The sequence below is a fragment of the Armigeres subalbatus genome, chromosome 3 (assembly GCF_024139115.2).
Source record: "Armigeres subalbatus isolate Guangzhou_Male chromosome 3, GZ_Asu_2, whole genome shotgun sequence".
In the NCBI taxonomy this organism is placed as follows: domain Eukaryota; kingdom Metazoa; phylum Arthropoda; class Insecta; order Diptera; family Culicidae; genus Armigeres; species Armigeres subalbatus.
The window spans coordinates 79,427,294-79,443,729 of NC_085141.1; the positions used below are offsets into that span (position 1 = coordinate 79,427,294).

Here is a 16,436-nt window from a genome sequence, read left to right on the forward strand (position 1 = left end):
ATTTGGGGCGATCGACGCCGGTGTTACACAAACTCAAAACGAAAGTCACTCACCCTAACGATGTTGTATCGATTGAAGTAACCGCCAGAGTGACCATTATCCCGGTGCTCTCTTATCGTCGCTTGCATTTCTTCTTCGACGGCAAGAAATTCCTTGTCGTCGGGAAGTAAATCCACCAGAAGAGTGCCCGGGTTCGGAGTTAGTCCTAGTCCTATAATGATTGCATCATTTAGTTATGTTCACAGAATTGCCGTCTACATTATTCTGACCTGTGGTGGCCCGGAGGGTGGCGATGCCTTTTAGAATTTTGTGCCGGAATCCGTACGCCGATACGCCGACCTGTTTCAGATCTTCGTGGCCCATCTCGGCCAGGATGTCCATTGTGATTTGTTCGCGCTCGAGCAGCTCGATCAGATGCTCCAACTGAAGACTAGTAAGGAATGCGGACACCGAGGATTCGATCGATGGCACCTGTGTCATCTTGTCGTCGTCCAGAATCACACCATCAACATTCGTTTCGGCACCCTGCGCCGGACTGAGGCAACTGCGTACCGGAAGCTGATCAATCGTAGATGAAGAATTGAGATTAATGTTTTCTGTGCTAACATACGCAAAAAATAGGCTCACCTGTGGAACTGGAACCGATAATGTCATCGACGCACCCGTTGGCAGTGTGACCGTTTCAGTCGTTGGCGAACACGGGGTTCCCATTAAGGTGGTGTTGCCCGTAGCTGTGCCGCTGCCGCCATTGGCAGCGATAGATGCCTGAGAAGCAACCATAGCGTCTTGTAGTAGACATTTCACGTCCTCTGCCGTCGCTAGGTCAAGACTGGTTTGACCTTCCTGGTTTTTCATAAATGGATCGGCTCCATGTGCGAGCTATAAGATGGAATAGAGATTTGCGAGTTTTCTATATACTAGTTAGGACAGAAAATACTATATAAAACACTTACGAGTAGTGAACAAAGCTGGGTCCGCCCTTTCTGTGCTGCTTCATGTAGTGGAGTGTAACCCCATTTGTCTGTGGCGTTCACCACGGTATTGTGCTTTATCAGAAGAGCTGCAATATCCAAATGTCCATAAGATGAGGCGTTGTGCAGTGGAATTAATCCCCCTTTATCCTGTGCGTTGACGTCGGCACCATGCTCCAAAAGATACTCTGCCACTTCCAGATTGTTATAACCAGCTGGAAGAGAAATTGCATATTCACATCACGTTACTGAATCGTTAGACAAAATAGTACGCAACCTACCAGCTAAATGCAAAGGAGTTGAGTTCCTGCCTTGGGCGTCCCGGCAGTTTATGTTATCCGGTGTAACCAGTCGCTGTACACGTGCCAGATTGCCTTTCTTTGCGGCATCAAGCAAGGCCGCATTACCACGAAGCAAATCTGCTACATCTTGGTCGCCTTCCCGAACCAAATCTAATGGCGTTGCACCATCACGATTCTTCTTCGTTACGTCTGCTCCATGCTGGACAATTGCAATACCGGTATAATTTTTTTTTCAAACTTAAATGCATAAAAACCTACCTTTATGAGCAGCTTTACAATCTCGTACTTCCCCTTGGCTGCGGCTTCATGTAGCGGAGTGAACTTCCACAGATCGGCAACGTTTACATTGGCCCCGTGCTTTACCAGCAACTCGGTTACCTCATAATGTCCATACGAGCAGGCATTATGAAGCGGCACCAATCCTCCCTTGTCGGATGCGTGTACCTCGGCTCCGTGTTCCAATAGGAACTCCACCACCGGGACACGGTTGTACCCTGCAGCGAAATGCAACGGTGTCGAATGACGTCCGTCTAGATCCCGACAGTTGACCGTCATCGGATTGGACAGCACAATTCGACGCACCGTATCCAAATCACCAGCCTTAGCTGCCTCCAACAGTTGGCACTCCAGATCCACCGTGTCGGATGGTGGATCCTGCAGAATTTTCAGTACATTTTCAGTCGCTAGCTGAGCAGCAGTGTATCCTTGGAGCGAAACAATACTAGTGTCGATATTGTATGATAATAACAGCCTACACGCTTGGATGTTATCTTCCCGGGCGCATCGATGAAGCGAAGTCTGGCCGAGCCCATCCAGCACGTCTACCTTGGCACTGTGACGCAGCAGCACATCCATTATCTCGTAGTGGGAGTTGTCCGCAGCGATGTGCAGGGGCGTGAGGAAGTCTTTGTTCTTTTCGTTCAGTAGAGCACCTTTCCTGATGAGAACCTCCAATACCTGCTTTCGCTTCGGATAGACGGACTGAGCAACGGCATGCAAAGGAGTGTCTCCACTGTACGGATGGATAAAATTCACAGTCTCATTGGTGAGGTTCTTTTTTAGTCGCTGGATATCAGCCTGGCGGCACGCGTCCAGTACACAGTGTCCCTTGTATTCATCTGAAAGTAAGCATTGTATTGTAATAATGTTATTCCATTGAGATCAACCCTAACTTACATGTGATCTTTTCCTGAAGTTCACGTGTCGGTGCGGAATCGATAGCCGATTTGTTATGGCAGTTAAGTAGCGTCGGATCGGCTCCTTCAGCCAACAACAGACTGCACACCTCCACCCGACTTTTGGAAGCGGCCTCATGCAGTGGTGTGAAGGCCCAGAGATCGTTTGCGTTGACGTTGCCACCGTGCTTGATGAGTAGTTCGGTTACTTCAAAGTGACCGTAGGAACATGCGTTGTGCAGCGGCACCAGGCCACCTTTGTCCTTGGCGTGCACATCAGCACCATGCTGCAGTAGAATTTGCACCACCCGAATCCGGTTGTAGCCCGCGGCCAGATGCAGAGGAGTGGACTTGCGACCATCACTGGCATGGCAGTTGACATTCAGTGGGGTCAACAGTTCTAACAGTCGCTCTTCGGATCCGGATCGCGCTGCCTCTAACAGTTCATCTTTTCTGTACTCACCCGTCAAAACCGGCCGAGTGCAAGGATCGGCAAGATCCAAAGGAATTTTGTTCTCAGAATTCCGGATGTTTGGATCAGCACCATGCTGCAGTAGGGCAATGCACACATCCACCTTACCCTTGCTGGCGGCCTCGTGTAGAGGGGTGTAGTTCCAGTTGTCCCGGGTATTTGGATTGGCTCCGGCTTCCAGCAGTAAACGAACGACATCCGCATGGCCAAACGAGCACGCATTATGCAACGGGTGGAGCCCTCCATCGTCTCGGGCCTGGATTGATGCACCGTTGGTGAGTAGGAATTCAACCACATCTCGGCGACCGTAACCTACGTATGTGAAACAAAGAGTTTTAAATTATTATATTTTTTTTAATTAATTGGCAACAATTAGAAGGTTTGATTGCTGCTATGCCATTTGTATTGATTCAGTGAATAACGTACAGATTGATTGAAGAGATTTTTTTTTCTATATTTTTCAACTGTGCAATAAAAATCCTATTCGACTAAATGCTGATGTCATATTAGAAATTTGGAGACAGTACTCGTCGATAGCAAATCCTTCCGCACGCGATGGCATATGAGCAAGTCAAACCACCTTCCTTTTGCCAGTGGAGATATATCAGCTTCCACACTGATATTCTTCCCTCCCCCTTCATACGGGAGCTTGGCAGAAGGAAGGTCGTGCGATATATGCCATCACAAATATTGCCCTCCGCTCGCTTTCAAATCGACTTCTATATAAAAACATTCTTCATGCCTGCCGTATCCTAACGGAACTATCAATTCTATACTTTCGCCTCTAACGCTATCATGAACATGTACGTCCAAGTTTGGAAGATGATATTAGCATTTCCATATCATTATATTTTTAATGCTTTGTTTATTCCATATTTATCATTTCCTCAAATTCAGCCTTTCAATACTTTTCAGCTTCTGATACCTTCAGATTTTTGTGATTTCAGCCTTATGTGTTTCCTTCAACCTTTTTGCCTTTCTCGTACAACAAAGTTGTACCGAAAGGCTATCATTTCACTCTGAAAACGAACTTTTTACAGGAACATCTGATAGCAAAGTTTCTTATACCATTCGACTCAGTTTGATTAATCGAGATGATGTCTGTGTGTGTGTGTATGTATGTGTGTGTATGTTTGTGTGTCTGTATGGTCACTTTTTCAACCTCAAAAACTCACACGATTTTCATGTACTTAGACTTAACTGATTTTATCGCAACAAGTTGCATTCCGCAGAGCCACTCTTCCAATTACATGCTATTTAATTTCATCATGATTGATCAATGCGTTCGCAGCTGACAATTAAGGGCCGATGTCCACGTAGCGGTTTTTCAAGCTGCGTTGACGCAGCGTTACTCGGCGTTGAATCAGGCTATGAATGCACACGACAAGCGGTAATTTGCCGCAAAACTTCTAACGTCAAACCAATCTGTCACGCCAAATGTCATCCACCTGCTAGCTGTTGTCAGTTTGTCATTTTCCATTCTGTTCCAATATGAATCGAGTTATCGATTCACATAAAGACATCAAACGTGAAATATTTAAAGAATTACAAATTTAAAAGTTTGATTTTGATTTGAATGAAGCTCATTGCCCCCAAACAAGAATCAATGGGTAATGCTATTAAAAACATGCCATTAGCTTTTACATACCTATATGACGCAAGACTAGAGCAAGTAACTCAGTATTATCCCAAAATAAAAAGTTCCATTGATACTATCTAGTAGAGAGTATAGAAAAATCAATTAACTGTCGATTTAAAAGTCACCCATTATCTACTTCTAAAATGAAAAGTTCGAACTTCCGAAATTAATTGTTGAGCTGTGAAATTGAAATCATGCCACACAATCCGAAAACACGTTTTCAATACAGAGAGGCAACAATTTGACATTGCTTTGCTTTATCCCAATATATTTTCTACAATTATAATAAATAATTATTGTTATAATTTCATAATGTTCTTTATTCTTTATTTCGAACTTAATTTATTACTTCATAGGGGTAGATTAATCTTGAATAATTGTGGATCCAGACATTTAATTGTTCTTATCTTGAATCCATCATATGTTGTCTTTGGGGTACGATTCTTTATTAATTTAATTTATCAGCTAAATAGGGACGAATCATTTTGTTCTGGAATAAAAATTTATTAAACATTTTGGTCAGAGCCGATTTTCACTCCACTGCAATACGGACGTATCGCAATAGCGTTGCCCACAACACTAGAAGAGTCGCACTGATCCCGGAGTCTTACTGTGGCTCGCCATCATCTCATAATGTGGTCCCGTTTCTTTTTGCAATTGCAATCCACATTGTTTGACGACATCCTTACGTCAACATTCCTAAAAACATGTTTATCTATCAGCAATAGAAAAGCTAACATATAGGAATCTCGGTATCGAACTTACATTTATTATTCTTCCCATGGAACTGGTATCGCCTGCCTTGGTTTATACAGGGTCCCGCGGAATACACTTTGTTGGTTGTATTTTGCCTGCTCCGTCATTCAGTCCAAAACTGTCACATCGCCGTCTGTTCGGAAATCAATTTATTCTGATAAAGTTGGTACAATCAACGTCACTATCGCGCACATATTTCTGTTGACTTTAACACTATTCGCCAGCCTGGGATGTTTGCTTGTCACTTCTTTCCAAAGGTGTGTTGATCACGGCTGGTATTAACATAGGAGCGAAAGAAACACTTGCTGCTCCGAACTATTACTAGCACTATTATTTAAAGAAGTTAGATTTGAAACGTTTTGTTATTTGCAAACTAATTTGCGAAACCAAAATGAACTGATTAGCGAAGTATTTTTGTTTGTTTTGATTTCGCTCTGACAGATTCTTTCTGCAGATTTTCCCACTAGAAATCTTGTTGGAAAGAAAAAGAATAGAGAAATGTCAAAAAAATACTCGCGTGCACGCTGCGTTCCTGTGGGGAAAAGCGGTGACTTTGCGGTAGCTTTCGCCGCAAATGAGACGCGAGTCGACGCCGCGTTAACGCAAGTGCGTGTGCATGATTCTATGTGATGTTGGGTACTTCCAACCGCAAATGCGTGGACGCCGCGTGCACGCAAGTTCAAAACCGCTACGTGGACATCGGCCCTAAAATGGTTTAGGCAGTTTTCCATTTTTTCCCATATAAACGGGACTACGAGCATTGAGCAGCTACCATGCTAAAATATAAATTTACTTTCGCTTGATGGGTTAGAATCCTCGCTACGGCAATATCGATAACGCTAACGCAACGAGCAAAGCTTTTCAAAGCTTGCAATGTGGAACGTGTTGAACACGAAAACTAATCGACGAACAACGCACGCGCTTCAAAGTTGAGAGTGGACTCGATGTTGATTATTGCCATTATACTTTATCGGAGTATTCGCACCAACACAGTTGTAAGTTCAATCGTTGGCAACAGAAATTGCACTCGATAACGACACGATTAACTGCTGGTTCGTACACTCGTGGCCATGGTGGTGTTTGCGTTTGTTTTGTGTCATACATTGGAAGGGGAAAAGAGGGGTTTCATTGATGCTTCAACATGCTGTTTGGTTTGGGTGGTGTGGAGTAATGGTGAAGTTTGGGTGATTTCAAGGGCAAATTTGAATATAGTTTTCGTTTTATACATCTCCTCATTTCCATATTATATTATGTATGCGGTTTTTCTAGTCTTCTATTAATATTTAGGAATCGTTCAAAAATGGCATCGTTGCCTTGGCGAAAGGGAGTGGGGGTGTCGTTGGTTGAATAATCTTAAATGTATTTAACGTCATATTTAAGTCGGCCTTGAGAATTATTGGCTTAATTTTCAAAATGTTCGTGTACATTTCACTCCGAGATCGAACCTTTTATAGAAGTCTTGGAGACCCATGATGTTATATACCAACCCGACCAGTTAGTCATAACAATTATTGTTCGAGCCGTCCCTGCCGAATAAGATGATACAGCGTATCGCTCAACCGCAGCCTGCGATATATTCCACAACCACACGCAGCTGCACGAAGGAAGCAGAATTTGACGCAGCCACAACGCAACAGCGCGAAATGAGCGCGCAAGGAGCGCGCCAAAAGGGAATGGAAAAAAGGATGTTTTTCCCGCCGAGAAGGAAGACACCATCATTGTACGCCGTGCTTCCCACTCGTTGAGACGTGTTGCAAATTCAAGAAGTGAAGTTGAATATCACGAAGTAATGTAAATAAGTTGTAAATAAATTATCGTTGAAGTTAAATTAAGAAAAGGACTTGTTTTATCCGGTATCCGATTTCCATGGTTTGGTTTTTCTCGGAGAGTTCCGTCGGTCCGCCTATGTTGAGGTTTCCCATACAGTCCACTCACGAACATAAATTTGGTCCAGTCGATCCGGATCGAGTATAGTGTAGTGTCTTTCCGACTGTTCCGGAACCGGATGAAGAACCGTAAAGTGCAAAACTGAAAGTGGATTCCGAAAAAGTCGGAAAATTCAAACAGTGATGGTGTGAGCAAAATGGCCGCCATCGAAGAAGTACAGTGATTGTGCGACGCCGCCATTTTGTGAAGAAAAACTGGTGTGCGGTCGCCATTTTGAAAGTGCTGATGGATCTTATCCATCGAAAAAACTAATTAAGCGAGTAATTAAGTGCTCAACACGTGGGGTAGGGTACCCCGAAGTAAGTGAAGATAGTTGCTTTGAAGCTAGTGTTCTGGTTTGGCCACTTGGATTCCCAAGTGACCGGTTGCGTGAGCATAGACTTGGCTGTGTTCCCAACCAACGTCGAGCATAAGGCTTGGCTGGATGTAGTGTCTACAGTGGCATGCCGGAAGAAAGTGTTTCGAAGCATCAAAAAACCGGAGACTCTGGAGCTAGTTCTGCACTTGGGCAGTCTACTCTAGATTCCTCCACTCCGTTAAGCAAGAAGCAGAAGAGAAAACTGAAGTTGACGGAAAAGTTAACAGTCATGGAGAACATCCAACGACTCGTCCGCCGTCGTGGCGCAGCAAAAGGTAAGGTGTCTCGCATCCTCAATACTATCCGCCCAGATGGGGATGAAGTGGTTCAGCTGACGGAAGCTGAGGTAAAGGTCTATATGACGAAGTTGGAAGCAGCCTATAAGGAGTACAACGTTGCTCACGACCAAATCATGGATGTCGTTTTGACTGATGACTGCGAACAGCATGAGCAACAGTATGAGGAGTTTGACATCATTCACGATACTGTTTCCATTTTGTTGGAGGAACAGCTCACTAAGCTCGATGCTAACAAGATGGCCGCAAATGTCGTCGCAAGGATAGGTAACCAGAACCTACAAGCACCGGTTGTTATCCATCAACCGCTTCGCATGCCGGTGCCCACATTCGATGGCCGGTATGAAAGTTGGCCGAAGTTCAAGGCCATGTTCAAGGATCTCGTGGATAAGGGTCCAGATCCGCCAGCAGTGAAGCTATACCATCTGGATAAATCCTTGGTCGGAAGTGCAGCTGGTCTGATTGATGCCAAGACCATTAACGAGGGCAACTACGCCCACGCGTGGCAAATCTTGGAAGAGAGGTTCGAGAATAAGCGCCATGCTATCGACTCTCATGTGAACGGTCTGCTGAATCTGAAGCGTATGGTGAAGAAGAGCCATTTTGAGTTACGGGCTCTAGTGGATGAGTGCAGCAAACATGTTGAAGGTCTTAAGTTCCTGGAGCGAGAGTTCGAAGGAGTAGGAGAGGATTTCGTCATCCATCTACTGGCAGCTGCATTGCACAACGATGTGCGTCATCTTTGGGAGTCAACCGTTAAGCATGGAGAGCTACCCGACTACGAAGACATGCTGGTGTTCCTGAAGGAACAGACCTTCATCCTGGAAAGAGTCGAGGCTAGCAGTCAGAAGTCATATTCGGCTCCAGTTAGGGCTGTTTCTGTAACGAACAAGTCGTCGGTGCAGAAATCTCATGCAGTTGTGTCTTCGAGCGAGACAGAAACGAAATGTGAATTTTGTGGAAAATCACATGCTAATCATAGTTGCGCCGACTTTAAATCCCTCACTGTCCCGCAAAGATTGGTCAAGGTTCGAGAACGAAATGTTTGTTTCAATTGTCTACGCAGAGGTCATCGGAGTGTCGATTGTTCGTCGGAAAAATCGTGCCAAAGATGCAAACGTCGGCACCATACTCTCCTTCATGCTGAGGAAAAACCCAAGCAAGTTTTGGAATCATCAATTAAGCCGACTCCGAAGCTAGCAACAGATCAAGAGGGCCCGTCAACATCAGCAACACCGACGACAGCATTGTGTTCCAGTTTGGCATCTCGTACGCAGCAAGTGTTGCTGCTTACAGCGGTAGTGGACATCTTGGATAGAAACTACCACCATGCAGAATTTTACTGGATAGTGGTTCCCAAGTTAATTTGATATCTCGAGCAGCAGTGAATTTGTTGGGTTTAAAACTGGGTTCGCCGAACATCACGGCCTTGGGTTGAATAACACGAAGACTCATTCATCCAACTGTGGTGTGGTCCATCTGTCGTCGAGGTACAATGATTTCCATGCAAACGTTAAGTGTCTGGTAACTGACAAGGTGACATCGGATTTGCCAACATCGGTCATCAATGTCAGCGCGTTGGAGCTTCCCGTTAATGTTCAGCTAGCTGATCCGACATTTTCAAATCCAAGTAAGGTAGATATGCTACTGGGCAACGAATGGTTCCTTAAGTTGTTGTTGCCTGGTGAAATAGCAATGGGTGACAGTCTGCCAATTTTGCGTGAGACCCAATTTGGCTGGGTCGTGGGTGGTGTGTTCGATGACGGTGCGTTTCCAGATGAAGCGGTTCACACGCACACAGTCACCATGGATGAATTAAGCCATTCCATTCAACGGTTTTGGGAAGTCGAAGACGTTGCAGATACAGAAGAATGTGGCAGTGAAGAAGCAGAATGTGAAGAACATTTCCGAGAGACTCATCGAAGAGATGCATCTGGGCGGTACATCGTGGAGCTGCCGCTTAAGGAATCCGTCAGCGAATTGGCTGATTCTAGGTCGTTGGCGCTGAAGAGATTTTATGCACTGGAACGAAGACTTTCGTTGCATCCAGACTTGAAACAGCAGTATCAGGATTTTATGGCTGAGTACGAGAGTCTTGGCCACTGCAAGGAGGTTGATGTACGCAAGGATTCGCATGATATCCTCAAGTGGTACTTACCACATCATGTTGTTTTGCGGCCTTCAAATACAACCACTAAGTGCCGTGTTGTGTTTGATGCGTCTGCCAAGGTTGCTGGTCGGTCACTCAATGACGTAATGAAAATTGGTGCCATAATCCAAAGTGATTTGCAATCCATTGCTCTTCGGTTTCGTTTCCCGTTATTCGTGCTGGCTACTGATGTGGCCAAAATGTACCGACAAGTTCTCGTGGATCAGCGACATACACCGCTTACTCGTGTGTTCTGGAGAAATAGTTCCACCGATCCACTCCGTGTCCTTGAGCTGACAACCGTCACTTATGGTACGGCGTCTGCCCCATTCTTGGCGACACGGGCACTACTGCAACTGGCCATCGACGAAGGCGCAAAGTATCCTCTGGCTGCTGACATCGTTAAGAATAGTTTTTACGTGGACAACGCTTTGTTCGGTTTCGATGATTTGGATGAAGCAAGCAAAGCCCAGACGCAGTTAATTGATATGCTTGGAACTGGTGGATTTCCTCTGCATAAGTGGGCTTCCAATAATCCTACGTTGTTGGAGCGGATTCCTAAGAATGAGCGGGACGAATTGGTCAGCATCGACGAAGGTGGTAGTGCAGTGATTAAAACGTTGGGCCTTATGTGGAACCCAGATTTGGACGCTCTGCAGTTTGTGTCTCTCTCAACAGTAAGTAAAAGTAATACAACGAAGCGACAAGTGCTGTCGCTCGTGTCCAGAATGTTTGACCCTTTGGGTCTGGTGGCGCCGGTTATTCTAATTGGCAAACTTCTAATAAAGAATATCTGGAAGGAAGAGCTAGAGTGGGATGACGAGCTCACAGGTGAACTGAAGAAACATTGTGATAATTTCCTGAATGCGTTAAGTGGTGTTACGAATCTGCGAATTTCTCGTCACGTGGTGGTCACTGGGGCCATTGCTTTTGAGCTGCATGGGTTTGGTGACGCAACATTGGAAGCATACGGCGCCTGTGTGTACATCAGGTCAATTCTACCTGGACAACCTGCGGTGATGAAGTTGTTGTGTGCAAAGTCCAAAATCGTCCCTAAGACTGTGCTGACGATTCCAAGAAAGGAACTTTTAGCAGCGCTTTTGCTGAGCCGTTTGGTGAAAAAGGTGTTGGCGGCATTAGCGCTGCCCTTTCGGGATGTCACTATGTGGTCAGACAATCAAGTGGTGCTAGCTTGGCTAGCGAAAACCCGGAACGCTTGGAAGTGTTTGTGAGAAACCGGGTAAGTGAAATTACCGCTACTGGACATAAGTGGAGATATGTGAATACGCTGGATAATCCAGCCGATATAGTGTCGCGTGGCCAATCTGCTAGTAGTCTTGAGAAGAATGATCTTTGGTGGAATGGTCCTTTGTTCCTGCGCAGTGAAGAATATCAGGTGGTGGCACCAGGTCCACTGTCCGATGAAGAGGTTCCAGAGTTACGGCGTGCCACTATTTCTTCTGCGGTGGTATTGTTGGAGAAGTTGCCTGTATTTTCTAAGTTCGAGTCCTTCAGGAAGATGCAGCGAGTTTTGGCATATGTTTTGCGTTTTGCCAGAACGCGAAACAAAAGGTTAAGCAGCAGAGAACCACACAGCGGTTTCCAACAGTGATAGAGATGCGTACCGCCTTGAAACTCATCGTCAGGGTGGTTCAGTTGCAGCATTTTGGTAAGGAAGTTGGCATCATCGAGTCTGGTGAGTACTGCAAAAGATTCTCTACATTGAACCCCTTTCTTGACGATGGAATGATTCGTGTTGGTGGCCGACTGCGAAATTCGAGTTTACCCTATGGCGTTAAACACCAGTGGATCTTGCCTAATCAAGATAAAATGGTCCATCGTCTGATTGAAGCCATTCATCGTGAGAATTTGCATATTGGACCTTCGGCTTTGCTGGCTCAATTACGTCGCCAATTTTGGATTGTGGGAGCTCGTTCTGCTGTGCGCAAGGTAACCCGAAATTGCGTGCGATGTTTCAAGTTAAATCCTCCGTGTGCCACTCAATTCATGGGGGTCTTCCCGTTGCAAGGTGTGATAAAGCTCCCGCTTTCGTGAAGGTTGGCGTTGATTTTGCGGGTCCCATCCTAATTAAGCAGACTGGAAGAAAAGCAGCACCTGTAAAGGGATACATTAGTGTCTTTGTTTGTATGGTAACGAAGGGCATTCACCTGGAATTAGTGGAAGACCTGTCAGCCGATGCCTTCGTTGCTGCCTTGCTGCGGTTCGTCTCTCGACGTGGTGTCCCTGAACAGATTTTCTCCGACAATGGGACAAATTTCGTCGGGGCTCGCAACGAGCTCAACGTGCTATATAAGCTTTTTAAGGAGCAAGCAACAACTCTCAAGATTTTTGAGTTCTGTCAGCCTCGGCAGATTGAATGAAAGATGATTCCACCAAATGCGCCGCACATGGGTGGTATCTGGGAAGCAGGAGTCAAGAGCACTAAGACTATCTTGAAGAAGAAATGTCAATCGAGTCTTTTAAACACGTCGGAGTTTTCAACCTTGCTTTGCCAAATCGAAGCTCAGCTAAACTCACGGCCTTTGTATGCTCCTTCCGAGGATCCATCGGAGCTCGAGCCGTTGACGCCAGGTCACTTCATGATCGATCGACCTTTGACGGCTATTCCGGAGCCAAGCTGCGAGGGTATTCCAGTCAATCGTCTGTCTCGTTGGCAGTATGTATAGCGTCTGCGAGAAGATTTCTGGAAGCGATGGTCACAAGAGTACCTATTGGAGCTTCAAAAACGGAATAAGTGGAATAAGAGGCAAGAAAACATTAAACCAGGAATGGTTGTCCTGATCAAGGATGACAACTTACCACCACAATATTGGAAAATGGGCAAGGTGGAAAACTCGTATTTGGGATCAGATGGATTCGTCCGGGTTGTGGATATTCGAACCAAAGGTGGTTTATTAAAGCGTCCAATCCACAAACTGGCCCCTTTGCCTATACTGGACAATGAGTGCAAGGAATCCGCGGGGGAGGATGTTCGAGCCGTCCCTGCCGAATAAGATGATACAGCGTATCGCTCAACCGCAGCCTGCGATATATTCCACAACCACACGCAGCTGCACGAAGGAAGCAGAATTTGACGCAGCCACAACGCAACAGCGCGAAATGAGCGCGCAAGGAGCGCGCCAAAAGGGAATGGAAAAAAGGATGTTTTTCCCGCCGAGAAGGAAGACACCATCATTGTACGCCGTGCTTCCCACTCGTTGAGACGTGTTGCAAATTCAAGAAGTGAAGTTGAATATCACGAAGTAATGTAAATAAGTTGTAAATAAATTATCGTTGAAGTTAAATTAAGAAAAGGACTTGTTTTATCCGGTATCCGATTTCCATGGTTTGGTTTTTCTCGGAGAGTTCCGTCGGTCCGCCTATGTTGAGGTTTCCCATACAGTCCACTCACGAACAATTATATCAATATGTGTCAAATGACAATACTTGAAATAATTTTGTTATAAATTCTTTGTCAAAAATGGATGAAAGAAAATTTCACGATCGTCATAACTTGATTATAACATAATGTATTATGCTTATTTTACAGAAAAACAAAATTGCCAACATTTTTGGTAGATAGGAATTGGAAAAAAACGAAGGTTACCACCTTCAGTATATCTTTATTTAATCGAGAAAGGCATCGTCACCGCTAGGTGGATTAATTTGGGTTTGTATATGACATCCAACTGAAGAACACAGCGGATCGAAGTAAACATTTATTTATTATTAACTGCATATTATTCAGCAACTCGGCCGTACGAAAATCATTTTTGCCTTTCTCGTACAACAAAGTTGTACCGAAAGGCTATCATTTCACTCCAAATTCGAACTTTTGATTTTATATACCATTCGACTCAGCTCAATGAGCTGAACAAATGTCTGTCTGTCCGTGTGTGCGTGTGTGTGTGTGTGTGTGTGTGTATGTGTGTGTGCACAAAATGCCATAAAAAACATTAGCCAAATTTTCACTTAGAAACTCGTAACCGATTTTCTTGCAACAAGTTGCATCCGACAGAGACTAAAACGCTGTTGATCACTATTGAATTTCATAATAATTGCAAATTACAAAAAATAGATAATATTAAAATAGTGATGAGACATAGTCACATAGAACAATAATGTGTTATGAAAAATGCCTTGCATCTATGAATATTTTTAAAGTTTATCCGTGGCTTGCTCCCATTAAGGGTTTCATCGTAGTATAACGATGCTCGTGTTGCACGCATTTAGGCGTAAGTATGCTTTTCGTTCAGTTTCATAGTACTATGAAATTGTCCGAAAGTCAAAATTCGAACATAGGAAATTCTAGAAACTTTTGGCAGCGCCATCTGTCGTCTACTAGTGTAAATTTTCTATCATAACATTAGACGGTGTAACTGTTTTGCCTTTCTTGTACATCATCGAGGTGTAAGCGTAAAGGCTACATTTATTACCTTTTTACGCGAGGAAGGCGCCATCACCGCTAGGTGGATTAATCTGGGTTTTTGTTAATATCTTGGCTATGCATATGATGTTTCTCGAAATGGAATAAACATGGAATAAACAAGGTGAGTTCGCTTGACTGTGGATATACAACAGTAAAGCACATCTGAAGATTGGACAAATCAAGCATCCGAAAGATATTCAATTTGCAAAAAAGAGCACACCACGGTGGAGGTTGGTACTCGGATTCTGATGGCTTGGTCTTGTTGTGACCTTTAAGTGGTCTTGTTGTGTAGGGGTTATCACGCCTATCTAGAGAGTAGGAGGTTGAGGGTTCGAGTCCCTCCAAGACACGTGGATTCTTTTTCGCACATTTCATATCAATTTGTCCATTTCGAAACATGAGCTGTAATATTTACCATTTATTTTTTTTTTCTAGACATCGTACCAAAATCAGCGAAATCAAGATAAACTAAGGAACTATCCATATTTATACCACGTGAACAAGTTTTGGTCAGTTCTGGATACCCCCTCCCCCCGCGTGGAAAGTTGCTCATATAAATTTTCAAAAAATTGTATGAACCATGGACATTCGCTATACCCCTCCTCCCCCCAAAATTGTCCACGTGGTATATGGATCGCCCCTAATCAAGAATTAACAACCTGCATGCCAGGGAAACCGCACCCGCGCAGCGTTGCGTCTATGTATCTAGGTAGCGAGAATGACCTGATAAAGAGTATACAAAAGTTGGACCGGATGTGCAAATTGTCCTCGCCAACGCATCCATAAAACTCGGATGCGAGTTTTCAGTGTTCAGTGCCCGTATCGGTGCTGAAGGAAAAGGCAGCTATGGATAATCTATTAGGGTCAGATGAGGAACGCATTAGTTGGAACCCCTCAAACGGTAAATTGAAGTGACGATTATTCACCGATTAACTGGCCAAAAGTAACAATAATCAATAGCCGTGCTGACCAAAACATGATGCAACACTAATCAGACTATTGGTGAATGCTTCTAAGACAAATAAATAACAAACTGTTGTACCACAGACAAACATACATAATACTTGTCAAATTTCCATCGTTCACTGATTTACTGGTCAATTCGAATAATCATTAGTTGGCCAATCGATCACTCGTGGCGCGCACATCGGATTTGTTCTAGTTTGACGTTTGCTCATTACCGCCATCTGGTTTGTGATTTGCCCAACTAACTGAAATCAATAGATGTCGTTAGTGTTCAAACGACTATGAATTTGATGAGTGAATGTTCAATGTGCTATGTCTGTTTGTCTGTGGTTGTACGTTGATCCATGTCTCACTGCAACGAAGCAAAGTATAGGTCACTGCACGGACTGCTTTGTCTCTTTCTCGCTGCAAAGAAATTAGAAAACAACAAGGCCAGTAAACGTCAAAATTTACGAAGAACGAAAGAGAAAGAGATGTTTCCGTGCAGTGCCCCACCCGAAGGTCAATTTTACGTCGAAGGTTTCGCTACTGAAGCGAATCTGCGACAAACGTTTCTCGGAGTCTCGGCGTTATCCAGTGCTACGACTACACGGGTAAGCAAACCAAAATGAGGATGTTCAAATTGCTGTACACACCCACGTTTGCGATGAACTTTTTGTCCGTTCCGTCGTTGGTGCAGAAAAACGCACTAATTATTTTTGACAACAACGGTTGCAACGCTCAAACAAGGTCTGTATTACCTGAAACAAGCAAGCGAAGTCATCCTTCTGGCTGACGGAAACCATCCGAACAGCTGCATCGAATCGTATCGCAAGTTTGGTCGACGGATTGAAGATCCGTCAATGCGATGTGAACGAAGCCTACGAATGTTGCTGCAAGGGTAAAATCACCCATACGCCTTTCCCAAAAGGAGGCGCCCCTAGATCTCGTGCACATGGAAATGCAATCAGTGAGTGGCACAAATACTTCCTATAAC

General features: G+C 44.5%; 1 protein-coding gene and 1 long non-coding RNA gene across 6 annotated transcripts in view; both read right to left on the reverse strand.

Annotated features, from left to right (window-relative positions):
- LOC134224100 (poly [ADP-ribose] polymerase tankyrase) overlaps positions 1–16,436 on the reverse strand; it is a 60,774-nt gene that overhangs the window by 14,025 nt on the left and 30,313 nt on the right. For all 5 annotated transcript variants that reach the window (XM_062703342.1, XM_062703344.1, XM_062703345.1 and 2 more), the window contains exons 3-9: positions 2,450–3,232; positions 1,532–2,391; positions 1,253–1,472; positions 954–1,186; positions 628–879; positions 270–558; positions 54–211 (exon numbers count right to left, since the gene is read on the reverse strand). In XM_062703342.1, coding sequence (XP_062559326.1) covers positions 54–211; positions 270–558; positions 628–879; positions 954–1,186; positions 1,253–1,472; positions 1,532–2,391; positions 2,450–3,232 — 2,795 coding nt within the window. The remainder of the gene's footprint in view (positions 1–53; positions 212–269; positions 559–627; positions 880–953; positions 1,187–1,252; positions 1,473–1,531; positions 2,392–2,449; positions 3,233–16,436) is intronic.
- Positions 4,884–5,953, reverse strand: LOC134223178 (uncharacterized). Its single transcript, XR_009982470.1, has 3 exons — positions 5,325–5,953; positions 5,113–5,258; positions 4,884–5,049 (listed from the first exon to the last, which is right to left on the reverse strand). It is a non-coding gene; the product is annotated as an uncharacterized LOC134223178 (long non-coding RNA).